The 27,334-nt window shown below is 45.1% G+C and overlaps 1 protein-coding gene across 2 annotated transcripts; it reads right to left on the bottom strand.

Annotated features, from left to right (window-relative positions):
- Window positions 1-11,657: 11,657 nt before the first annotated feature.
- On the bottom strand, window positions 11,658-25,551 carry GINS4 (GINS complex subunit 4). Of its 2 annotated transcripts, XM_061177328.1 has the most exons (9): window positions 25,387-25,551; window positions 24,603-24,717; window positions 19,552-19,638; window positions 18,611-18,724; window positions 15,513-15,610; window positions 15,260-15,348; window positions 12,846-12,936; window positions 12,637-12,755; window positions 11,658-11,940 (listed from the first exon to the last, which is right to left on the bottom strand). In XM_061177328.1, the coding sequence occupies exons 2-8, from the start codon at window positions 24,696-24,698 to the stop codon at window positions 12,659-12,661; spliced, it is 672 nt and encodes a 223-aa protein (XP_061033311.1). In that variant the 5' UTR covers window positions 24,699-24,717; window positions 25,387-25,551; the 3' UTR covers window positions 11,658-11,940; window positions 12,637-12,658. The 2 variants fall into 2 exon arrangements, with proteins under 2 accessions (XP_061033311.1, XP_061033310.1); XM_061177327.1 differs by having other exon boundaries at window positions 11,658-12,755.
- Between the last annotated feature and the right edge of the window lie 1,783 nt (window positions 25,552-27,334).

Here is a 27,334-nt window from a genome sequence, read left to right as displayed (position 1 = left end):
GATTCTTAATGTTTTTGGCTAATAAAATAGTCCAACCAACATTCTTGTATACATACATTTTTGTACATGTGTGAGAATTTCTCCTTGACAGATATTTAGAATGAGGCCAATTCTTGGAATTGTGGCAGCTTATGTCATGGCTACAGCCTGGTCATCATGGAGTTAACTTCTTCCACCTGGCGGGGGTTTCAGTATCTACAAGACATCTCACAGGACATGGCTCAGAATATCATCTATAGCCCTTAAGGAGGAACTAAAGGTCCTTAACTATGCTTAATGACTAAACTGTTATTATTTGGTCTCCTTTGACTGTTTTCCTCTGTTTCTGCATTTTCTCACTTCTCTGATTAAACTTATTCTTTGGCTAAAGTTTTTCCACAGACAAAAGGTAGGCTGAGGACATGGGGTGGGGGGCAGGGAAGGACCAAACTGCTCCGTTTCAGTTCCACCAGGACAGGGGTGCTTAGCCTCTTCTGTGCCTTTGACAATCTGATGAAGCTGTGGATGCCTTCTCAGAATGATGGTTGTAAAAACATAAAATATGTAGAGAACAAAAAATAAAAGAAGAAAATAGAAAAAAATTAAAGGGGAAAAAATATACAGTTACAAAGGAAGCCCATTATATTGAAATACAGTTAACAAAACATTTTAAAAAATCTTGTGACAGAGTCATATGTGTGCTTCTTTATTAAAGTATTAAATAGCAAGTTCAAGCAGCAGGTCTAAAAGTGACTGCAATTTAGAAATAGTGATGAATGTAAATGACATTTTTTTTTTTGGCCGTGCCATGCGACATGCAGGATCTTAGTTCCCCAAGCAGGGATCAAATCTGTGCCCCCTGCAGTGGAAGCACAGAGTCTTAACCACTGGACTGCCAGGGAAGTCCCTAAACGACATTTTGAGATACATACAGCTGTAAATGTGGTGTGAAAATAGCTGATTTCTGTTGGTGACAAAGTCACAGGAATGCACACATCACTGAGGCTTGTGGCCTAGACTCATAATAGAAGGAAAATCTAAGCTTCATTTAGAGGTTAGTGAAAAGAAAGATGTAATTTTTTTTCTTAACCAAGTTCACAGACCCCTGAGTTGACCTGTCTGTGAACACCAGATTTAGGGTCACTGCGTTTGCTGTAGGAAGCACTGCTGTTTCACGGCTGCCATGTTGCCTTGGCAACACTAGACTCACTCACCTGTCCTGACTTGTTTTCCTCTAGACCTTGTGCAACAATTTCTCACTAGCTCATTAGCCATCTGATGTTTTTAGAAAAATGCTTTTTCTATTTTATCCAGTGTTTAAATTGTCTTCAGCGTGAGAGTTGACCGCGGAGATGCCGGCCCATCGCCTTGTGTCTCCACCTTTATGTGCTGCCGGGTCCTCATTTCTCCTCGCCTGGATTGCCAGCACGGCCACCTGTTTCTAACTCTGTAGTCTGGCTTCCATTCTCCACAGTCAGCAGAGGGATTTTTCTAAATGCAAATCAGATTTCTAGAATGCAAACCTGATCAAATAAGTCCTTCAGGGGCTTCCAAATGTTTTAGTGCAAAAATCCAAATTTTTTAGCATGGAAAATCAGACTCCTGTAAAACTTACACATCATGTATGTCTTATAAGCCTCCTATGAGACCCTATGAAATGGGAAGCTGCTCTCCGGCTACACTTCGCCTCTCATCCTATGCTCTTGCCAAGCCAGCTCCTCGGAGGGCCCAGAATGCTCTATGTGCCCATGGCTTCTGTGCCTTTAAACATGGCATTTCCACCCCAAACAGCCATTGCCTCTTCCCTCCTTGGCCTGGCTAACTCCTTGAGTGTTCAAGTCCTGGCTCAGGCATCACCCCTTCTGGGAAGCTTTGGCGATTTCTTCGTCTTTGGAGGTCTTCCTATGCTCCTTCTTAATGCTCCATGCCCATTCCTACTTTCATAAAAGCATGTTCTTCCGGTCAGTGTCTGACCCTATGTGTTCAGGTACCAACTGAATGGAGTTACAGTTGGCAACTACTATGTTTATTGCATCATTGACCTGACCTATTCCCTCTTTTTAGAGTTCTAGAGTGACAGGACTCTACAACTCTTGCCTTTATCACCACTTTTGCTGATGTGCCTCACTTAGGAGTTTGTGTTCTGTGAAATGGCTCATTCTCATATATATTTTATTTTATTTTAAAAATTTATTTATTATTTGTCTGCACTGGGTCTTAGCTGTGGCGTGCGGGATCTTTAGTTGCAGCATGCGGGATCTTTACTTGCAGCACGTGGGATCTAGTTCCCTGACCAGGAATTGAACCCGGGCCCCCTGCATTGGGAGCACGGAGTCTTAACCACTGGACCACCAGGGAAGTCCCCTCATACATATTTTTAAAAATTGGGAACGCAAAGTTACTCATATATGCCCAAGTGACTACTCCATACTTACTTATCTTTTACTTGATTCTCCCCCAAATTGGGCTCGCCTTTTAAATTAAGACAAAATAAAATAGAAAAATTGGAGGTATAAAAAGGAGATCAGAGAGTGTTTAAGGAAAGATCCAGGGCAATATTACAGGAAGCTGCGGTGAGACAGTGAAACAGGAATTGCCTCTGAGCCCCTTGGTAGGAAGGCTAACAAGGGGAAGTGACAGGACTCATCTGTCTGATAAAAATGAATCATAGACATTTGAAGAGGCAAACTTTTACTTGCACTAAATTCTAAGAAAAATCGATTACATGGATCCTTATAAAGAAAAGAATAGGTCATGTAATTGACAATGTGAATTATAATTTTTGGAAGACAGAAGATGTTGCTCACAGGGCTATTTCTTTGCTAAAAGCAAGGAACTTATACATTAGCCCAGGGATATTGCTTTCCGGCATCAAGTTTGATATGGAAATAAAACTTGGGGGAACCAAGAGAAACAGACAGATGATACTGTCCTTAGTATCTCTCTCGTTTCCCTTATTAAACTGTGGCCATGCCTTGATTAGCAGCCTGCCGATCACTGAGCCCACAGAGTGCAGACATGCGGTGTTGTTGATTGGAGATCAGGAAGCCTTAGATACCAGAAGATGGCAAAGTTGATGATCTTTCATAAAAATGAAGGAGGCGGGCTACAGTCTCATTCAGACTGAAGACCAACCGACTTGCCCAGAGGTTGAGGGCAGCCATGCCTGCGAACAGAGCTAAGCTATTGCCGTTTGTTAACAGATGAAGTCAGATGAAGCATATGCCATTTTTCATTTAGGTTATTTTCACGACCTGTTCTGGAAATTAGATTGCAGCCATGCCCAAATCATCTTGTTGGCACCCGTGTTACTAATGTGAAATTATTTATACCTTACTTAATTCCCCAAAGAATTTTGGTGGGATTTTAAGAAACATAAAATAGTAAAAATGTAAGTATGAAAAGGAGATTAGAAACCATTTAGGGGAAGAGAAAATACAATTTAACCAGGAAGCTGGGATACGATGGTGAGACTAGTGCTTATCTTACAGGGTTGTTATGAGGATTAAACAAGGTAATTTGTGGAGGGCAATCAGTCCACTGTCCAGGACACAGATGCTCAAAAAATATTAATCTCCTTCACCCCCTTCCTTTTCTGTAGGCAATAAGTAACCACGGAAGCTTTTTAAGAGAAGCAATGACATGGCTAGAATTATACTTGAGGAAAATTGCAGGTTCAGAGATGACAGAAGCAGTTAGTAGAAGTTTAAAAAAATTTACATTTGACCTGGGAACAACTTTGGGTCCCAAGCAGTACCCCACTTAAACATTCACTGAAAACATTCTCTCATATACAAAGCTCTGAACCCAAGAAAATCATTTCCTTTCAAACTTTTTAATCCCGGCTGTTAGGACAATTTTTCTTCTGAGTCAAACAATCTCATATTTTCAGATTTACTTAGGAAGTCTTCTTAGGATTCCTTGTAAATTCCTTGGGGCAGAAATAGTCATTTACTTTTGTCCTCATTCTCATAGAACCTAACAGAACTGGACAAGAAGCCAGGCTTAGGTAATTGTGTGCTGAATTGATACTGTTTTTCCTTGTCTTAGCAAGCCAGGAGACTTTGTAAGCATCTTGGTATGTAGAACATGACCCACTTAAAGCAGAAAATACTCCCACGTTAAGAAAAATGCTATCTTCTCTAAAGTAATGTGAATGGTAGTGGTTATTCCCCCAAGGAGTCTTTTTGGAAGACTTGAATTTACTCCAGTGAAGCTCTCATTGCTCAAAATACTTTTGGATCTTCTTTCCTTTTGTGGAGAGAGTATTACAAGGTAATGAAGAGGATGGAATCTGGAGCTCTGAGCTCACCGGGGTTTGAACCCACCTTCTCTACCTAGTAGCTGGGTGTGGCCTTCAGTGGATCAGTCTGTTTTTTTCATCTATAAAATGGGGATATCAGTATTACCTACCTTACAAATATATGAAACATTTAAAAAATGTATTTAACAGTAGGAACTGTTGACTCTCGGACAGATGTAAAATGAACATGTGCCAATGATTTTATTTAACTTATTTAAAATTTTTTTTTATTGGGGTATAGTTGTTTTACAATGTCTTGTTAGTTTCTACTGTACGGTGAAGTGAATTAACTTATTTTTTTTAATGACAGAATCAGGAAAATGTTAAAACCAATTCAAATGAGGATTTAGCTTTATTCTCTACAGGACAAAATTCATTCGCATTGCCATGGATGGGAATCACTTGCATAGCAACAGTTAGGGAATATTCACATTAATATCAGTTTTCTATGAATTAACTTCTACCTCTAGAGAGTTGTAAAATAGCCTATTCAAAGATGTGGGCACACACCCTACAAGGATCAAGCATCCCATTGAAAGGATATCCAGTAATCTCTTTTGTTCATTCCAAAAATCTTAAGTTTTTCCTTGCATAGTGTGGTTGTAAAAATTTACAGGTTTATCTACTTAAAGCATATGAGTGTCTGATTCATAGTAAATAAATCATAAACATTAGATATTGCTATTGCCTTCAGAGTCTACAGTGCCTTTGATATTCTATATTGATAATCTGTATTGCCTTTGAATACCCCCAGTAGTTGTTTTTCTGCTGTGGAAGGGATATTCAATTTTTTTGAAACGACTAAGTTATTTGAAATCAAGTCTGTTAAATATTAAGAATACTGATTTTGCTTTTTAAAAAAATGAAGGTTTTTTTTGGACAAGGTGAGAGTACTTTCAGAGCTAGTTGATTAGATACATTTAAAAAAAATCAATTCTCAGAGGATTCTGGAAGGTGGCAGAGCAGGAAGTGCCAGGAAGCTGCCTCTCCACCCAGACAACAACTGCAATGGCAGAAATGCTCAAGGGAGTCCTGTGGGGTAAAATGAAAGGACACTAGACAGTGACTTGAAGCTATATGGAGAAATAAAGATCTCAATAAAGGCAAACACATGGGCAATTATGAAAGCTACTATCATTGTAACAATGGTTTGTAACTGTACTTTTTGTTTTCTACATGAAGTAGGAGACTAACACATTTTAAGAAAAAAACTCCCAACAATTACTGGTGTAAAAGCTAGTATTACTGTAACTTTGGTGTGTAACCCTAAATCTAGACTAATGCATTTAAATGAATTTTTAATTTATGTTTTTGGGCATACAATGGATAAAGACACAATTCTGTGACATCAGCAAATGAAAGGGGTGGGGACAGAGCTGTAAAGGAGCAGCTTTATAAAAACTTATTGAAGTTAAGCTGATATAAATTCAAATTAGAGTGTTAAAGCTTTACCATGTTATCCCCATGATAACCACAAAGAAAAGGGCTATAGAGTATAGAAAATGAGAAAGGAATTTAAACATTTCACTACAGAAAAATCAACAAAACACAAAAGAAGACAGGAATGCAGGAAATGAGGGACAAAATGGCTATAGGGCATATAGAAAACAAACAGCACAATGACTGAAATATGTCCCTTCTTATCTGTAATTACATTAAATGTAAATGAATTAAACTCTCCGATCAAAAGACAGAGATTGGCAGAATGAATAAAAACACATGACCCAACTATATGCTATCTACAAGAGACTCCCTTGAGATCCAAAGACACAAAGAAGATGAAAGGGAAAGGATGGAAAAAGACATACCATGTAAATAGTAACCAAAAGAGAGCAGGGGTGACTATACTAATATCTGACAAAATAGACTTTAAATCAAAAAAGGTTACAAGAGACAAAGGATATTATATATTAATAAAAGGTTCAATACAGCAAGATGATATAACAACTATAAACATTTACACACCTAGTGACAGACCATCAAAATACATGAAGCAAAAACTGACAGAGTTGAAGAGAGAAATAGACAGTTCTACAAAAATAGAGACACCAATACCTACTCACAATAATGGACAGAACAAACAGAAAAAATAAAATGGAGGACTTAAAATAAGCTAGATCTAACAGACATATATGATACAAAGACTCCACCCAACAACAATAGTATACACATTCTTCTTAGGTGCGTATGGGGCATTTCCTAGAACAGATCATGTATTAGGCTACAGATTAAGTCTCAATAGATTTGAAAAGATAAATATCATACAAAGTATCCTCTCTGGCCACAACAGGATAAACCTGGAAACCAACAACAAAAGTAAAACTGAAAAGTTCACAAAATTATGGAAGTTAAATAATACACTTTTAAACAGCCAATAGCTCAAAGAAGATATCCCAAGGAAGATTAGAAAATACTTAGATACAAATGAAAAGAAAAACACAGCACACCAAAACTTATGTGACATAGAGAAAGCAGTGCTAAGGGGGCAATTTATAGCTATAAATGCTTACACTAAAAAACAAGAAAGAGAGAATCAACAAACTAACTTTATAACTTAAGGAACTAGAAAAAAGAACAAACCAAACCCAAAGCTAGCAGAAAGAAGGAAATGATTAGGACTAGAGCAGAGAAAAATGAAATAGAGAACAGAAAAACAACAGAGAAAATCAATGAAACCAAATGTTGGTTCTTCAAAAAGATCAATGAAATTGACAAACCTTTACCTTGATGGATTAAGAAAAAAAGAGAGAAGACTCAAATTACTAAAATCAGAAATGAAAGTGGGGACATTATTACAGATTCCACAAAAATAAAAAGGATTATAAAAGAGTTCTATGAACAACTGTATGCTAAAAATTGGATAACCTAGATGAAATGGACACACTCCTAGAAACACAAAACCCACCAAGACTAAATCACAAAGAAACAGAAAATATGAATAGATTTTATACCTAGTAAGCAGATTGAATCAGCAATCAAGAATCTCCCAACCAGGGGAAGAAAAAAAAGCCCTGGACTTGATGGCTTCACTGTGAATTCTACCGAACAGTTAAAGAACTAATACCAATCATTCTTAAACTTTTCCAAAAAAACGAAGAGGAGAGAATACTTCTTAACTCATTCTATGAGGCCAGCATAACCTTATACTAAAGCCAGACAAAGACACTACAAGAAAAGAAAACTACAGCACAGGGGACTATATTCAATACACTGGGATAAGCCATAATGGAAAAATATATTAAAAAGAATGTATATATGTGTATAACTGAGTCACTTTGCTGTACAGCAGAAATTAACACAACATTGTAAATCAATTACACTTCAATAAAAAAAAAAAAAACTACAGACCAATATCCCTTATGAACACTGATGTAAAAATCCTCAAAAAAATACTAGCAAATAGAATTCAGCAACATATTAAAAGGATTATACACACGACTGAGATTTATTCTTAGAATGCAAGGATGGCTCAACATATGAAAATTATCAATGTAATAGGTCATATCAGCAAATGAAGGAAAAAACACAAAATCTTTTCAACAGATGCAGAAAAAGCATTTGTCAAAATTCAACACTTTCACGACAAAACCACTCAACAAAATGGGAAGAGAAGGAAACTACCTCTACATGATAAAAGCCATATTTAAAAACCCACAGCAAACACCACATTTGATGGTGAAAGACTGAAAGCTTTTCCTCTAAGATCAGAATGCCCGGCTTTACCACTTCTATTCAACATAGTACTGGAAGTTCTAGCCAGAGCACTTAGGCAAGAAAAATAAATAAAAAGTATCCAAATTGGAAAGGACTAAGTAAAATTATCTGTTTGCAGATGATGCGATCTTATATGTAGAAAACCCTAAAGACTCCACAAAAAAGTTAGAACTAATAAATGAATTCAGCAAAGTAGCAGGATAGAAAGTCAACACACAAAATCCAATCGCATTTCTATATATGAACAATCTGAAAAGGAAATTACAAAAACAGTTCCATTTAAAATAGCATCAGAAAGGACAAAATACTTAGGAAATAACTTAACCGAGGAGGTAAAACACTTATACAATGAAAACTGTAAGACACTGCTGAAAGAAATTAAAGAAGACATAAATCAACGAAAACACGTTGCATGTTCATGGGCCAGAAGACTTAATATTGCTAAAATGTCAATTCTACCCAAAGAGACCTACAGATTCAATGCAATCTCTATAAAAATCCCAGTGACTTTTTTTGCAAAAACAGAAAAAACCCATCCTAAAATTCATATGGAATCTCAAAAGACCCCAAATAACCAAAACAATCTTGAAAAAAGAGGAACGAAACTGGAGCACGCACACTTCCTGATTTCAAAACTTACTACAAAGCTACAGTAATCAAAAGTGTGGTATTGGCATAAAGACAGACATACAGACAAATGGAACAGAATAGAAAGCCCAGAAATAAACCCTCGCATATATGGTAACATTATTTTTGACAAGGGTACCAAGACCATTCAATGGGGGAAGGACAGTCTTTTGAACAAATGGTGCTGGGAAAACTGGATACCCACATGTAAAAAAATGAAGTTGAACCCTTACTTAACACTATGTACAAAAATTAACTCAAAATGCATCAAGGACCTTTAGGTCCTTAACTTTATTTAAGACCTAAGCAAATAAAACTCTTGGAAGAAAGTATATGATAAAAACTTCATGATATTGGATTTCATAATGATTTCTTGGATATGACACCAAAGGTACAGGTGACAAAAGAAAACATCAACAAATTGGACTTTATGAAAACATTTTTTAAATTTATGCATAAAAGATACTATCCACAGAGTAAAAAGGCAACCCACAGAATGAGAGAAAGCATTGGCAAATCATATATCTGATAAGGGATTAATATCCAGAATGTATAGAGAACTCCTAAAACTCATCAACAACAAAAAACAACCCGATTAGAAAAGCACAAAGCACTTTAATATACATTTCTCCAAAGAAGATGTAGGAATAGCCAATAAGCACAGGAAAAGATGCTGAATCATTAGGGAAATGCAAATCAAAACTATAATGAGATATAACCTCACACTCATTAGTACGGTTACTATAAAAAAATAGAAAACAGGTATAGGCAAGGATGTAGAGAAATTGGAGCCCTTGTAAAATGGTACAACTGCTGCGGAAGAGTGTGGTGTTTCCTCAAAAAATTAAAAACAGAATTACATTATGATCCAGGAATTCCACTTGTGGGTGTATAGCCAAAAAAATTAAAAGCAGGATCTCGAAGATATCTGCACACCCATGTTCACAGCAGCATTATTCACAACAGCTGAAATGTGGAATCAACCCAAGTGTCCACTGACAGATGTATGGATAAGCAAAATGTGGTCTATACGTACAATGGAATATTATTTAGCCTTAAAAAGAATTTCCGACACATGCTACAACATGGATGAACATTGGGGGAAATTATGCTAAGGGAAATAAGCCAGCCACAAAAAGACAAACTATGATTCCACTTAATGAGGTACTTAGAGTTGCCAAAACCGTAAAGACAAAGTAGAATGGTGGTTTTCAGGGACGGTGGGAGGGAGTTATTGTTTACCGGGTATAGAGGTTCAGTTTCACAAGATGAAGAGTCGTGGGGACGGATGGTGGTGATGGATGCACAACAAGGTGAATATATTTAACACCACTGAATGTGCACTTACAAATGGTGAAGCTGGCAATTACGTTATATGTATTTTACCATAATACAAAAAAAGAAAAAAATCAATTTTGAACAATTCCAAATATTTGGAATGTTTAGCCTCCCATGATAAATTACTTAACATTATATGAAGTATTTTTTTAACTGAAGTATACAGTAGTTGATTTACAATATCGTGTTAGTTCCAGGTATGCAGCACAGCAATTCAGTTATATATATGTATATGTACGCTCTCTTCAGATTCTCTTCCCTTACAGTTTATTACAAAATATCGAGTTCCCTGTGCTATACAGTAGGTCCTTGTTGATTATCTATTTAATATATAGTATAGTAATAAATAATCCCAAACTCCTAATTTATCCTTCTCTCCCCCTTTCCCCTTTGGTAACCATGTTTGTTTTCTATGTCTGTGGATTTACTTCTGTTTTGGAAATAAGTTCATTTGTTTTTTTTTTTTTTTTTATTCCACATAGAAGTGATATCATATAACATTCATCTGAAGTACTGGTATATGATGTGCTCACTTCACAATCCCTCTGAGAGTTTCATGGTTAGCTCAAGTCCATCACAGAAGGAAGGTGGATATGCACGGGGTCGGGGGCACTGAAGCCTCAATGTTTGGGCACAGAGTAAACACAGCTGGGGTCTTGCTGCAAGGTCACAGCTGGTACATGTTTTTGCTGCGCCTGCAGATATGGACCTGCAAGCATTTCTCAGGAATCTCACTGGCAACAAGCTTATAATAAGGTATGATGCCATTGTTTGAAGTAAATGTCCCATCCTGCTTCCAGTGATGAGTTTTTAACCATAAAGCAAAATACTCCCCACAAATTGAAAATGTTAAAGACAACGTCACACTAAACCACATCATTTCCCTTCACTTGGTTTTGAAATTCAACTTCTCCTTTATTTCGAATGGCTTATCTAAACCAGTCTTCCTTTGCAGAGGTGACCTAGGAAATGGAGCAATGACGTCTGTGGCTTCAGTGACGACCTTACTCCTCCGTGCTGCCCGACATGCACAGGGCGGGAGCGGGTGACACGATGCAGCCCGGTCCTCTCCCTTCCACAGCAGAGGCAACAGTGACACGGGACCACAAGGTGGCCCCGAGGAAGGAGACTTGGGTTCAGACTTATTGCTAAATGCCCGCCTTGTTTCCCACCTATTTACCTACTACCAGCCCTGCCTGCTTCTCAGGATGCTGTGAGGACCCACGGGGTCCTTGCTAACAAAGCTGTAAGTGATCTGGGGCCAGCCTGCCTCTCAGACCTTAATCCTGCACCCTTCTGCATTGTGCCCACTGCCTTGTAGCCACACCGACTGCAGGTAGAATTCATTTCTGCCTCAGGGCCTTTGCACAAGCTGCCTTTTTTGCCTGGAAAGCCTTTCAAGTTCTGTGTTTGGCCCCTTCTTGTTATTCAGACCTCAGCCTAATTCAGTGAGATTCACTGAAATCAGTGAGAGCCTCTCAGAGCACCCAGTCATGCTGGTGAGCCCCCATGAGCCCCCCCGTTCTAATTCTCTTCAAGGCACTTCTCCCACCTGAGCAGGGTCAGCGACCATCTCATTCTGGCTTGGAGCCCCAGTGTGGTGGACTTGTGCCTGGTACACTGTGTGCTCACTGCACATTTATTTAATGAATGGCTGAAGAGGGTGAAAACGCTCTGGAGAAAATAAAGCACTGCGTGAGATATAAAACGTTTTTTATTAACGAATAAAACCTTCCTTGCTTTCACTTAGTGATTTCTCTTGGAAATGACAGCAATATCACACTGATTACTCCAAGAGCCAACATCATGCCGATGAAAACCTGCCTTTGCATCGAGCAAGAAAGACTGGAAGGCAGTTGCTCTGTATCACGTTTCAAGGGAAGACGATTCATGTGTGTACATCCCTCCTCGGGTGTCACCGAGACACTGTCCACTCACCGAGTTTAATTTCATCCATTTCCCTTGAGAAAGTGAAGAGCCTAAAAAGGAACGGCTGCTGCTGAGGTGGCAGCGCAGGAGAGCTGCAGCTGCTCTGCCCCCAGGGCCCCGGTCAAGGCCGGCAGATGGTCTGCAGGCTGGCCCGGGAGACCGCCCGACGCTGCAGTTCGCCGCGGGGAGGATGCACCTCACTAGCCTACACGCTGGGAACTGCCCGTGGGCGCCTTCTGCCATGAAACCAAGACCTAGTTACTAGTTTATGGGTTGTGATGCTCAGTTAGGCATGGCAGAAGTTGGCTTTAAGTCCGAGAGCAGAGGCTCCAGAAGGTGAGTTTACACGAGTCAGTGACATACTATACACAGCGGCCACACGGTTTAATCTATTTACACTCTTCCTACCAGGAGGGTTGAGGGAGCGCTCCTGCCACTGTCAGGTCGGGGCCCACCAGTCCCCTCATCACAGGCAGCGAGGCCTTTCTACACACCACCTCGGCCTTGGTGTTTCCTCAGTTCAAACACCACCACGAAGGGCGCTTCCGTGTCCCTGCCCAGCCGCGGGGTCAGCAGAGCGATAGCCCCACCTGCTGATCCTGGCTGGAGCGGCCAGGGAGGGATCTGCCCCGAGCGGATCTCAATGCCCCAGTGACCCATGGCACTGCCGGGAAAAGTTCCCGTCCTCGGGCACCGGCTGACACGTGGGGTTTCCAAATACGCTCTCTAACGTTCCATGTCCTCACTCTTGGTTAGTTGCTTCCGGTGTTAAATCAGCTGTACGGCTCCCGAAGCGACCAGGGGTGCGATGGTTTTGTATCGGATCAAGTGCTGTGAGCCCTCCTCCAGGTCGATCACATAGTCCCTGGAAAAGACAACAATGTACCCGCGGAGCTCAGCTGCAGCCCCATGGGGAGGAGTGTTTCCCACCGTCCACAACGCGAACGCCACTCACCTCTGCTCATCTGTTTCCGGTTCTACCAGTATGTTTTCTTGTCGCTCTTTCACCCTCAGAAACACGTATGAATCCAGATCTGGTTTGGGAACTGCCAGGAGGACGACAGTGTGATCAGAAAATGCTCAGCTAACAAGATCGAGATGGAGAAGCTGCTGGGATTAACTGCCTCAGGCACAAAGGGACCCCTGATGTAAAAGCGTCTTGGGGGCAGGGATCTGAGGAGAGATCTGGCTCCCTCTAGAAACAGCACACTTCCCTCAAGGTTTCACACGGCACCCGCTCATTTGACATGTGATGAGGACTTAAGATCTGCAGGGCGCCTGGGAGGAAGAGCGAGGGCCATGGGAGAAATACGCATGACGTCTTAGGAGGACAGAGTGTGTGAATCGGGCCAGAAAGTATGTCTGTATGAAGGGTGGGAGGACAGGATGTTAGGGAGACTGGGTCACACGGCGATGGCCTTGAACGTCAGGGTGATGAATACGGGCTGCGCGCTGTAAGCACCCCTCCCTCTCTACCACCAGCCAGCACTTCACCAGGAGTGCCCCGCGCTGGCAGCTCCTCCAGCCCTTCCCTGCCTGTGGCTCCGTTTGTGCCAAGAGGACCCCATCACCTGCGGGGTCCGGAGAACCCACCGGACAACTCAGTGTTCAGAGCCCAGCTCAGGTGTGGGGCTGCCCTCGGTTCCCTGTCTACGGGAGGGGGGTCAGGATAACTGACCGCAAAGGTCCGGGGAGGGTCCCCTGGGCTGCTCGGGGGTTCTGGGCCTGCCAGAGACTCCAACTTCAGCAGGGTTAGCTGGGCCCACTGGGCAGCTGCTGATCTGAGGAAACCCTCGAAGGATGTTAGGCTACAACGCCCTTCCACGACCCTGCCATCGTGGTCTCCATGCTCCAGGGGGCATCTGGGCTAAGTGAGCAAGGCTCTGATCTCATGAGGGCAAGCTGGCCCTCATACAGCTCCAGCCCTAGGCGCCTGGCTCTGGTCCTTGGAAGGGACCCAGGACAAACGACACATGAGCGTTAGGAAGTGTTGGCCAGCATCAAGTAGAAGCAGCTCTGGGGCAACGGCCTGGACCCGGCTCAACTGGGTACGACAGGTGGTGCTGGGTAGTGATTAGGGACGTGGTCCTTGCCCCACTCATAAGTGCAGACGAAAGCGGCCAAACTGGACACGGACTGGGCCTCCTGTGTCCCTCAGGCAGGTTTACCAAAACGACCAGTTCAGAATTCCACAAGCCCGGCACGCGGTGGGCTTGCTCCTGGTGTCCCCTCCACGATGACACGCCGAAGCCCCGAACCCCAGTACTTCAGGACGGGAATGGATTTGGAGACCAGGCCTCTAAAGAGGCAAAATGAAGCCGTCAGGGTTGGGCCCTGATGCAACCTGATGAGGAGAGGGACAGACAGCAGGGTGCGTGTGCAGGGGGCGGCCGCCTGCAAGCCAAGGAGAGAGGCTCAGGGAAACCAACACCGTCAGCACCCTGGCCATGGACTCTGGCCTCCAGATCTGTGAGAAGATCCACGCCGGCTGGTCAGGCGCCCCCGTCCTGTCGGTGGTACTTAGCTATGGCAGCCGGGGCTAAGTCCCCCGCCAGCGGCAGGGCTCAGAGCGCGGCCCCCAGGCTGGGTCGGCGAGGGACGCCCAGGGCTCGGCTGTCCTGGACTCAGCTTGGGAACCCGTGGACTCCAGGCCCCCGTGAGGTCCTACGTGGACACGGCGAGCTGGGAAAGGCCGGGGAGGTGACTGGAGGCCACAGGCCAGGGGCCCTGCTGGCTGATCCAAGGTTAGGGGTTACCACCAGGGCCCCCCCCCGGGCTCGGCAGACTCTCGGGGGACCCAGCAAGGGGGCGAGAGGCAGAGGAGATGGCCGTGCTTCCCTCCCTGGCGCCTCCCCGCCATCTGTCCTGCTCCCCTTCCCACAGCCGGGAGGCTGCTCACAGCCGAAGATCAGGAGCCCTGAGGGACCCCCGGAGGTTTTCCAGCCTCCCAGCTAAGGTCCCCCCGGGAGGAGACAGGTCCTGCATGGCCTGGAACCCGTGAGGGGCACGCTGCTGCCCCCGGAGACCAGAGACCCCGGCATCTTCCTCGCCCAGAATGGACCCTTGGGAGGTGACTGCGTACGCGGGTGGGTCTGCGCTTACAGTGGCAGCTACGAGAATTTCCTCTTAACAGGAAGAACACAAAAGTGATGCTGAAGTCACTACCCCGGCGCCTGCTTTTCACGATTTTTGGGTTTTAACCCAGAACCCTTCCCCTCTGTCTCTTTTCTGCTTATCTATCTATGCACCTATTTGCCCATGTTCGAGAGAAGAGTGTGGAGATGAAGATGCTATTTTAAGGCACCTGGAGATACGTGGGGTGTAAACTACGGCCCCTCGGGATGTCTGAAAGGAGAATGTTCCGCTCACCTGCCCTCAAGAGGTCCACCTTCTGTAAATTAGGAGGCATGTGCTTTAAGGCAACGTTCTTTAGGTAGGTCTCTGTGCTAGCCATGTACCTGAAACACACAAACCCACATCGCAGTGATGACACACCCCGGAGCCCCCAGGGCTATAAGACCAACAGCAGTGGCCCTGCGATTGGCCTCAGGGACACAACCACCAAACTCACACTGGCAAGCCAGGGAAATAAAGGCGGGTCCCACGCTCGCTGCTTACTCACTCTCTGGCAAAGGCAAACTCTTCCGGCGAAAGGCTGGAAGGCTCCCCCTCACGGCGTGTTTTCTCCTTTTCAAGGACGTGAGGGAAAAACTTCTCTATCTGTGGGGACAGGGAACACCTGTCAACGCTTTTTGCCATCAGCAAGTTTGATCAAGTGTGTCATCGAAGGTCTCGTCTGATTCCAGTGGCGCACACGCTAGTTTTCTGAAACAGGTCGAGGTTAATCTGGAAAGTAACTTTTAAAATGACGCGTTTTCATGGTTGAGACTCTTTCTAATCATAAGACTTACACACTGGACTTCACGAAGGCAGGTTTCAGAGAATTTTGAGCAAAGGCCAGGGCTCAAAAAAGGAAGACAGTTTAAAAAGGATGAGAGCCTTTCATGAAAGAAACTCTGGTGAGACAACTGGAAATGGAAGTTAAGAGAAAGGAAGGGGCTGTTACCCAGCACTTCTACGTCATTGTACAGATACAACTGTACAACCTGTGAAGTGAAACAGATACAGAGACTGGAGAGACACACACAGAACATTTAAGCAGACAGAGAGTGACGCTCAATTATAAGACTATAACCAGGGACTTCCCTGGTGGCGCAGTGGTTAAGAATCCGCCTGCCAATGCAGGGGACACGGGTTTGAGCCCTGGTCCAGGAAGATCCCACATGCCGCGGAGCAACTAAGCCCATGCGCCACAACTACTGAGCCTGCGCTCTAGAGCCCGCGAGCCACAACTACTGAGCCCATGCACCACAACTACTGAGCCTGGGCTCTAGAGCCCGCGAGCCACAACTACTGGGCCCACATGCCACAACTACTGAGCCCACGTGCCTAGAGCCTGTGCTCCGCAACAAGAGAAGCCACTGCAATGAGAAGCCCGTGCACCGCAATGAAGAGTAGCCCCCGCTCGCCGCAACTAGAGAAAGCCCGCGTACAGCAACGAAGACCCAACGCAGCCAAAAATAAATAAATAAATTTATAAATTTATTAACAACAACAACAAAAAAAAACAATCTAACCAGCAAGGATAAAACCCACAATGAGGTGAGGCTTGGGAAGAATGCTAAGAACTACTACAGCAACAACAAGGCTAAAAGCTACAGAAAGGTGTGTGGTCAGGAACCAGGAAGGGCAGTCTCGTTTGGAGTCAAAGCTCTCATGATCACCTCCGCCAGGGAAACGCTCTCTGCGAGCAGGACCACGATGACGGCAAGGAGGAGCTGAAGGCCGAGATAAGGCAGCACTTATCCTTAAAGGGGTGAAGTCTCCCGGCTCGGACGGATTGTGTTCCAGGATGAACTAAATTCTCGTCTGTACGGAGTCTGAGCGTGTGAGGCACCTTCTCCTGTCCTATGTGGATCACCGCTGCTACTGTATCACTTTGTGCACTAAAAATACACGCCATTTCAGAATCTCAGAGTCACTGAGTTCAGAAGAGGTGGGAAAGATTAGAGGCAGACACATTTCCTGATTTTCAAAAATACAAAGGAGGGGACTCTTCCAACACACATCAGCGTCCTTCATGTTGTACGTGGCCTTACAGACAGATGGTTTGTGAACTCAAAGGAAAGTAGTGGTGAGCGTGAAGAGCGTTCACCTCACCACACACCCCAAAAAACTGAGCGGCCTGGCAGCGGAGGGTGGGGAGAGGCATAGCGCGTCTCAAGTTTTTCAAAATGCGTGATGATGTCTTTAACGTCCTTGTGGACAAGCTGTAGCGGGGGTGCTGGGTGACAGCACAGACCAGGAGACGCATGAATGAGTGAAAGAAGAACACGGATTCAACTGACCGACGCCGATCAGCGGGGCAGGCTCTGGTGGGACATGGATCACTGGTCCAGTCCTACTAACAAACCAGATAAGACCTCTGATGACACACTCATAAAACTCGCTGAAATAACTAATACACTAGGTGACAAGATTGGGATCCAGAGACCAGGGAAAGGGCCCGAAAAAAGAAGCTGAAGAGGGACAAGTATTGAGCCCTACACTGAAGGGTCAAAAATCAAGCCATGGAAATACAGGATAGTGACGGGATGGCGTAATCATAACAACAACAGCTTAAAAACTTCAAAAGAGGTTGGTGTTCATGGCGAGTGCGGAATGAACCCAGGGTGACGTGTCCGTCAGACGCTGCATGACACTGGGTGGCATTACTACCAGTCTGATATCCAGGAGAAGGGAAGTGATCATCCTGCATTTCACAAAAGTGACCAAACTACAATGGGAGCTCTGTTCCACTGTAGGTGGGATAATTTAAGAAGGATACTGATAAACCTTTTAAGGGAAGAGACCAGGAGAGTAAATGGAAATAAACGGCTGAAATGTTCAGCTGAGAGGACTCTCCGGAGCCTTCTGAGCTGTCTTCAGTATCTGAAGCGCATTCACATGGTAGAGGGTACGGCTGGCCCTTGAACAACTCAGGGGTCGAGTGTGCCAGCAGCCCTCCCCTACCCCCGCCTTACAGTCGGCCCTCCGTATCCCTGGTTCTGCATCTGGATCCAACCAACCTCGGATCACTTTACAGCAAATATTTATTGAAAAAATTCCGTGTATCAGTGGACCCACGCAGTTCACACCCATGGTGTTCAAGAATCAAGCATATTTGCTTTGTAATAACTAAGAGAACAAGTGGAACCAAATGAGAAGAAACTTCAAGGAGGTAAGAATTTCCAGGGTTAAAACAGACGTCATTGAAAATAAGCATGTTTTGCCGTTTCATTTTTATAAGTTAGACGGCCACACAGATATAGCTGAATGTTGTTAGCATGGCCCATTTGACATTGACTTAACGACAGATGCAAAACAGTTCTTAAAACCAGGTCCCCTCTGGTCAGTATTCCCTGTTCATCCACTGCCAATAACTCCACACTCAGCACCACCCGACGGTCACTCCGGGGGGGCCATTGGCGCAGCAGACAGACTAACAGTGTCCCTGGAAGTGGGAGACAACCGTGCCGTCGATGCTTCTCCAGAACAGTCCCGCCCTCCCGACTCTGGCTCCCCTGATGTGGGGCCTCAGCAGCACCTGCAGGCCCTGGACCCTCCCAGCTCCTCCCAGGACCCTCAGTCCGCACGACAGCTGCCCCCCTGCCTCCCAACCTTCATGAGCCGACACCGCAGGTAGCTGCTCAGGACGAAGCGGATCCTCTCCATCTCCATCTGATGGATGCTGACCTTCAGGTCCCCCTTCTTGGCCCTCCTGAGATTTTCTTCCTGTTAACAGAGAAAAAGAAGTTTGTAAAAAACATGAGAGTCAAAGACTGAGGACCTTTTTTGTTCAATCAGCGCGCGGCGCACAAGGCCCATCATCGTTGGCAACATCAAGGACTCAGAGGCTACATTTAGGTCAGAGGAGAACAAAAAACTCATCGTTTAAGGGCTCTCGTTTCCTTCTAATTTCTTAACTACACAAACAATACATGACAACAGTCTCACGACATAAAGTGCAGACAGCACTCGTTTACTTTTAGAAAATGACCATTTGAATAGAATCTGAATCTAGCTGGTCAGAAGGGCCCTGAAGAACCCCAACCCGAGTGTAAAGGACAGCAGCAGAGAGAAGAAATGTCTAAAGGGTCTTGAAAGTAGTTAAAACACCAGTTGAGAAACTGTAACATACCAACATTTCAAAGCTACCCTGAGGCTGACAGCAACTGAAGCCCAGCTCATCTAAGGCAAGGGCCGCACACTCAGAGGCTTCGGGGCCAGGCAGGTATGGTACCTGAGAAAGGTGGGCAGCCAGGAGCTGGGGGCCTGGGGAGCACATTGGAAGGGGCGGTCCCTACCCTGCTCTGGTCAGCTGTTCTCACGTACAAATGCAGGAATGCTGAGGACAGGTTTTTAGAAGCTGACATCCAGATGTTCATAGGAGCTACCAGGCTTTGTAAATGTAGATAATTAATTCAACATTAAAAAAGAAAAAAAACCCCAAGCTAGGCTGGGCCCAACGAAATAGATTTGCTATCAGCCTACGGCCTCTCACCACGCCGACACACCTCCTAAGCTGCCCTCCTCTGAACGCTGAGGGAGGCACCTCTTACCATGTGCTGCAGCTGCTCCATGACACATTCTACGATTTCCAACTTGTTTTCCAGCAGCTCAGGGGCAAACTTTTCATTCATCCAGGCCTAAAAAAACAAGGCCCGAAAAACGCACAAAGGGGCATTATTCACAATGGAGCAAAATAACCCTGTGAGTCAGTACTCACCCCTAAAATCACAGCCGCCTCAGCAAAGAAACTGTCTACTGGTTGGAAATACTGGAAGTGCTTTGAAGACAAGCTATGTTTAATGACGGCTTTTTTATTTCCTTTAGTGGAAAGGCTGTGTTGTCAGTACACCTGTGGCTGAGAGTAACCCTACCTGGTGTCCACTCAGTACCTGTCACCGGGCACCAGCGTCTGTATCTGCTATTGCCCACCAGGGGGCACCAGCGCCCTTCCATTCAGCTCAGAGCACTTTATAATTTTTTCATTCATCACTATCATAACTGAGATGAAATGGATACAGTTATCCTTACCTTGCTGATGAGAAAACACAGATTACGTTATCTACTAACTGCCCAAGAGTACAAAGGATCACAAAGGAAATGGAGATTTATCTATTAAGCAGTTTTTGGAATGAGACGTTAAATCCCTAATTTATGACTTAAGCACAGATGCTTGGTACATTTCAGAAATTACCAAGGCTTAGGGAACTGAAGTATCCACTGGTGACTGAGGAAGCTGTACTTATCTTTCAATCACAGGAAATTGAGTTCTAGCATAGCTCAGAGTTACAGGCCAAGCACGCTCCAGTTATTCATTTTGACACACTTAAGTCTCTGCTTCTCCAGTTATCACCATTCAGACGCATTATTAAATACCAGTATTGCTACTACCATAAAATTTTTTTTCAGGTGCTCAAGTTTCTGGAATAGTGTTGCAGATATATAAAATTAACCAGGAAGACAATCTGTCTTTTCAAGTAGCATAATGAATGAGAAAAGATCAAACTGTCATAGAGAACTTATAAAGCAGGAGATTTTTTTTTTTTTTAACATAGAATGACTTTGAACACCTATTACCGTAATTTTTTTTTAATGAATGATTTTCTTTTTGCTTTTTTTTTTTTAATTTTTTTAAATTAATTAATTAATTAATTTACTTATGGCTGTGTTGGGTCTTTGTTTCTGTGCGAGGGCTTTCTCTAGTTGTGGCAAGCGGGGGCCACTCTTCATCACTGTGCGCGGGCCTCTCACTATCGCGGCCTCTCGTTGCGGAGCACAGGCTCCAGATGCGCAAGCTCAGTAATTGTGGCTCACGGGCCCAGCTGCTCCGCGGCATGTGGGATCTTCCCAGACCAGGGCTCGAACCCGTGTCCCCTGCATTGGCAGGCAGATTCTCAACCACTGCGCCACCAGGGAAGCCCAGGAGATTTTCTTTTTTTAAAAATAAATTTATTTATTTTATTTTATTTATTTTTGGCTGCATTGGGTCTTCGTTGCTGCGCATGGGCTTTCTCTAGTTGCGGCGAGCGGGGGCTACTCTTTGTTGCAGTGCGTGGGCTTCTCATTGCGGTGGCTTCTCCCGTTGTGGAGCACGGGCTCTAGGCGTGCGGGCTTCAGTAGTTGTGGCACGTGGGTTCAGTAGTTGTGGCTCATGGGCTCTAGAGCACAGGCTCAGTAGTTGTGGCGCACGGGCTTAGTTGCTCCGCGGCATGTGAGATCTTCCCGGACCAGGGCTCGAACCCGCGTCCCCTGTGTTGGCAGGCGGATTCTTAACCACCGTGCCACCAGGGAAGCCCAGGAGGTTTTGTTTTTACCTGACTTTATTAAATACTGAATAGGTACAAAAACATTTATGAAATACATAATAACATGAAGAATACTGATAAACACCTATGTGCACATAGCTTCATTAAAGAATATCATCATCATTTTACAAGTCCCCTTGCGTCCCCTCCCTCCTCAGAGGTGATCATTAGCCTGAATTTAGTGACTAATTTTCTGTAGTTTCATTACTTCTGTTTGTATCTCTACATGGTGCTTACCAACCTTTCCATGACAGGGCACTCAAACAAATGATAGCACTTGTATGATATACTGGGTAAAATGGAGTAGATTTGGGGGAGATTTCTCATTTACAGTATGAAATCATGGTAATAAAACATATAACAGTAGGGGAAAGTTTGTATTAGTACAAAATGCTCAAATAAAATCTTTTCAAAATTTTTAGTGAAAACTTGTATTTAAATTCACAGCCTTTTTAAAAATAATCAAGTTCTCTGTTTGAAATGACTGCATCAAAAAAATTTTAATGACAACCTGTTTATCACTGTTACGGGTGAAACTGTGCCGCCTCCACCTGCCGATTTGTATGTTAGAGCCCTAACTCCTAGCACCTCAGAATGTGACTGGATTTGGAGATGCAGTCTTTTAACGAGGTAGTTAGGTTAAAATGCGGTCATTAGGTGGGCCCTAATCCAATACGGCTGGTGTCCTTGTAGGAGGAGAAGAAGAGGACACAGACACGGAGTTTCCCAAGGCTCAGTCCCTGATACCTTCTTTTCTTTATGTACATTCACTCTCTATGGGAAATTATCTACAGAGAGGACAGAGCACATGAGGACACAGAAGACAGCTGTCTCCAAGTCCAGGAGAGAGGCCTCAGAGGAGACCAACCGTGCCAGCACCTTGATCTCGTCTCAGACAGAAGAGCCTCCAGAACTGAGAAGATAAATTTCTGTCAGCAAAGCCACCTAGTCTGTGGCACTTTGTTAGGCAGCCTTAGCAAACTAATACGACCATTAAAATGAGAAACTTTGCATTTTAGGTACCAAGTTTTAAATCGTATTTTTACCAGCATTCAAGAGTATTCTACATATACTCCCGGAGCTGTGCTCATCAGTGGCCTGTCAGGCCGGCCCCGAGGCCATGCTACACAGCAGCTGTCCAGGCGGTGGCTGCCCTCTGGGCAGGAGAGCATCAGGCCGCAGGTGTGACTCCTGCTCACCCCCTGCCAAGGCCGCCAGACCCCACCCTCCTTGGGCTGCCTTCCAGGGAGCCCTGAGGACACCCAGAAGATGCCAGCAGTCTGGGCCCGGCTGACCTGGAGGGCGAGGGTCAGCATCTGAGCCTTTGCAGAGCCTCAGCGTGTGCAGCACTACCAAGCTGGCAAGCTCTGCCCTGGACGACAGCTTTGCAAGGGTTTGAATGGTACACAGAGGGTTTCTTCAGCACCTTATGTTTTGTTCTTCTATGTGATGTTCCTGACAGCTGTCCATGCTGTGGCAGGAGCTTTTACTCATTTTACTGCTGTTTTTCTCCCTCGTTATGTGTATATGCTGTACTCTAGGTATGCACCTGGGAGTAGAATAATTCGGCCACAAGACATGTGTGCCTTCTTTAACCTGACCAGAAAATAACATTACTTTTTTAAAGTGACTGTACCAATTTACATGCACACCGTGGTATACAAGTGTGCTAAATTCTCTACATCCTTGCCAACACTTTATACTGTTCACCTTTTTCATTTCTGCCACTCTGATGGGTATAAGTGATATCTCATTGGGTTTTAAATTTTCAGGGTGTCTGTGAATCTCCTGAAATTACATGCAAAGTTCTGCATGGGTGTGTATGTGCATTATTCTGGGAGGGAGGGCCAGAGTTTTTACCAGATTCTTAAAAAGGTCTGAGACATAATTTTAAAATGACCTTCCTTGGGTTTTATCGCTCACGATGGCATGTAATGGTAGGAAAGAATGAAGAATCCTAAAGTAACAAACATGAGAGAGTTCTAGAAAGGGGCGGTGAGAGGGAGAAGAATAAGGCAGCAGGTGTAGTAAATCAAAGAGACCTGGTTCACATCCTGGCTCTGCTGCCGTAGTGTGACCTTGGCAAGTTACTTTACACCTCTAATCGCTAAGCTTCAGTTTCCTCATCTGTAAAATGGAGATGACAATAGTGCTTGCCTCAGGGCGTTGTTGTACTGATTATGACCACTCGCACCTGACATGCAGTGAGCGCTCAGCACACGTCAGACAACACTCTGAGCTCCTCACACATAATACCCCATTTCATCCTCACAACAGCTCTGTGAGGCAGCCGCTATTATTATCTCAACGGACAGTCAAGGGAAGTGCTAGAGACAAGCTATACAACCTGCTTAAGTTGTAAAACAGATGAGTGGGGACTTCCCTGGTGGCGCAGTGGTTAAGAATCTGCCTGCCAATGCAGGGGACACGGGTTCGAGCCCTGGTCCGGGAAGATCCCACATGCCGCAGAGCAACTAAGCCCGTGCGCCACAACTACTGAAGCCCACGTGCCACAGCTACTGAGCCTGTGTACTGCAACTACTGAAGCCCGCGCGCCTAGAGCCTGTGCTCCACAACAAGAGAAGCCACCACAATGAGAAGCCTGCGCACCGCAAGGAAGAGTAGCCCCCGCTCGCCGCAACTAGAGAAAGCCCGCACCCAGCAATGAAGACCTGACGCAGCCAAAAATTTTTTTAAAAAAAATTAAAAAATTAAAGAAAAAACGAGTGGCATGCAGGGATTTAAACACAGGTAGTCTGAACTCCGAAACTACCAAGAACTCCTAAGACAACAATTGTGAAGAGCCCTGGCACACAGGAAATACTCAGTAAACCACAGCGATTATGACTAAAAGGAAAAACAACCCAGAAGTGGTTTGAGGTAAGCAGTGGAAACATACAGAACGGTGGACAAAAGGAAGTATTTGGAGGAAAGGGAAGAATAAGACCAGTTTTCTCCTAAAGGTGTTTCAGCACTTTCTAGACCTTACAAGTCTCTACCAAGCACTTCTGCGGTCCCCGCAAATACCAAGCAGATCCTTTGCTCTGTGAGCTGTTGTCGTAAATGTCCCCAAAGCTGACCCTCGCTGGCCCCACTTGAGGATTTTGTGTCTGACATTATGAGGTTTCTATCCGGCTGTCCCCCTACTTCCTATTTCTGTGTAGATGATAAGATGCGGTCTCTCTTCTCTTGAAATAAGCCTCGAGTTCCATCTCATTTCCTGATTCCTGACATCTGCACAGCTGGACTAAATAAAAAGGCTGAGCTTGGAGCAGGGGGATTCTGTTTGGGCTGCTTACCTGTTCCAGCCTGTCAATGAGCTCTGCAGGGGTCAGGACCACCTCCTCACTCCCCGCATCAGAGTCCTGTCCCGAGAGATCCAGTTCCTCTGTCATCTTCTCTGAAACCAGGAACCTAATAAATAAAAGAACCCATACTGTGCTGTGTGTTCCATTTCTTTTCAAGAATATGCAACTACGTACCTGGAAGAGGGAAAGGTTTACTGCGGTTGTAGAGGCTCACTAGCAGTGGCTAGGGAATTCATAGCTTTTGGTTTTGTAATTCTTCATCTCTTCCTTCACCTCTTCCCTAGGTCAGGGATCAATTTCTCAGAGCGATCACTCCTTACAAGGGCTTCCACGTGCACCCTGAATTGAGCACCTACCACACCCTGCAGTAATTATCTGTTTGCCTTCCAGGAGGAGGTCCTCTCCTCGGGGGGCTGCGTTCACTTCAGCTCTAATATGAATCCTGGCACCTCTAAGGACTGGGGACACAGTGACCTGTGCAGCCCCTGCGCTCAGCACGGCGCTTCACTAATAGCAGGCAAATAAAATTGCTGGGAGAACCAATCCATGCCCGTTTCCTGGAACCACAAGGCCCAGCAACATCTGTTCGGTCGGTGACCCAAAGGGCTTAGGATGGTGGGTGGTGGGGACGAGGGCGCGTCCCCGGAGCCTAGGGACACCAAGAGCACATTCCTCCCGCTCGCCTCCCGGGGCCACGAGTACAGGGTCACCGCCTCCCCCGAGGCGCGCGCGCACGACGCGCGCGCACTCCCAGCGGTCCCACTCGGACGCTCACCCGGGCCTGGGCAGGCTGCGAAGGCACTCCGGGTTGGCGGGTGGCGAGGGCTGGACGCTCGCGGGAAGCAGCCCGAGGAGCACCGGCCGCAGAACGGTCCGCGCGAGGCCTTTTCGGGACGCAGCCGACCCTCCACTTCCCAGCTCCCGCGCTCCTCTTGGACACTTCCCGTCCGGACTCAACGTCACTGCGCACGGATGGGGCTGACCAATCACGGCCAGACGGCCCCGCCCACCCTGGGGGCGGGGATTGCGTCCCCGCGGCTCGCTCTCCGGGCCATTTCCTGTATGGAGGCGGGCTCGAGTTGGGCCCCGCCCACCTCGTCGCGGCTGTGGTGTGCGGTGCCGAATGACACCTCCCAAGGACCGTCGGCAGGAGGCGCCTGGTCACCGCGGCTGGGGGCTCCGGCGCCGTGGGCCTTCCCGCCACCGGTTGCAGCCGTCTGCTTGTGCTCTGGCCGGTAACCGGGCCGACAGAGAGGTGGGCTGTGTTAAATCAGGCCGCTTCCACCTCTTGGGTCGTCTTCTCCACCCACTTCTCTTGTGGCCCTTCTGGTTACCGCATATCTGCCGGGGCTGCACCTGTGGCCACTACTCCCAGCTCTAAAAGCCTTTAGGCGAGTGGTTCTTAAAACGCGGTTCCAGACCACCAGCAACAAATCGACTGGGACCCGAGAGAAATGCAAGTTCTCAGGCCCATCCGAGACCTGCGGAATCGGGAACTAGCGGGGGGCGGGGGAGGAGGGGGGAGACGTTCAACAGGTTCATCAGGTGATTCTGAGGCAGGTGAGCTTGGAGAACCATTGCTTTAGGCAATGCTTCCATCCCAGCTGCTCTCTAGGTTATTTTGACATTTACAGTTTATGCCTTCTGCCTTTACTGTAGGGCAAAGATATATATATATATTTTTTTTTCTTTGTGTGATTATAGTTTTTCATCTCTGAATTGCTGATGCTTTTCTTTCCTCTCTCCTTTGTTTTCTGTGCAAAGTGTCGCTTCTGGCACCCCTAGAAGTGTCTCTTCCCCACCAATCTGAACATTCTTTGTGATGTGACTAGAAAAAAGAAGTCCGGCTAATTGACCGATTGGGTAGTACCTGCCTGATTACAATAGTGTTATAAAAATAATTACAATAGAATGTACTGAGTGAGAGAGTGGGCATATTTACAAAGGGCTGAGGAAGCTGGAGGACAGCAAAGAGGTGTTCCAAGGGAAGGGCCCTTTGAGCTGTGCTTGCAGAACGAATTTTGTTAATGACAGATGATGGCCTTTTCCAGGTCCATTTCAATTCTGTGTTGCAGTGGTTGGTGACCCAGTGGTTTTTAGTTGTGGCAAGTTGTGTTTTCCCAAGAGAGCTGCTCTGACGTCAGTTTTATCCTGAACTCTTCTGCTCACACCTCTCCATCAAGAGGTGGAGTTTGTGATCTCTCCTTTTTAAAAAAATCTTATTTTGTTGAAGTATAGTTGATTTACAATTGTGTTCATTTCTGCTGTACAGCAAAGTGATTAAGTTATATATATATATACATATACACATATACATACACATTCTTTTTCATATTCTTTTCCATTATAATTTATCCCAGGATACTGAATATAGTTCCCTGTGCTATCTGGTAGGACCTGTTGTTTATCCGTTCTCTCTGTAATAGTTTGTATCTGCTAATCCCAAATTCCGAATCCTGTCTGAGTCTGTTTCTGTTTCATAGAGAAGTTCATTTGTATCATATTTTAGATTCCACATAAGTGATATCATATGGTTTTGTTTTTCTCTGTCTGACTCACTTCACTCAGTATGGTCATCTCTAGGTCCATCCACGTTGCTTCAAATGGCATTATTTCATTCTTTTTTATGGCTGAGTAGTATTCCATTGTATGTATATACCACATCTTCTTTATCCATTCGTTTGTCGGTGGGCACTTGGGTTGTTTCCATGTCCTGGCTATTG

This window comes from Eubalaena glacialis, chromosome 20 (assembly GCF_028564815.1).
Source record: "Eubalaena glacialis isolate mEubGla1 chromosome 20, mEubGla1.1.hap2.+ XY, whole genome shotgun sequence".
Classification (NCBI taxonomy): domain Eukaryota; kingdom Metazoa; phylum Chordata; class Mammalia; order Artiodactyla; family Balaenidae; genus Eubalaena; species Eubalaena glacialis.
The sequence above is the reverse complement of the archived record's forward strand: the minus strand, read 5'-3'. Positions and strand labels throughout refer to the sequence as shown.

Excerpts from the sequence above, each read along its gene's own strand:
- GINS4 (XM_061177327.1), bottom strand. The coding sequence starts at position 24,698 with ATGACAGAGGAACTGGATCTCTCGGGACAGGACTCTGATGCGGGGAGT. Across the intron at positions 15,611-18,610 it reads TGCGGTGTCGGCTCATGAAG|ATAGAGAAGTTTTTCCCTCA; the intron begins GTTGGGAGGCAG and ends CTGTCCCCACAG. Across the intron at positions 12,937-15,259 it reads GGTGGACCTCTTGAGGGCAG|TTCCCAAACCAGATCTGGAT; the intron begins GTGAGCGGAACA and ends TCCTCCTGGCAG.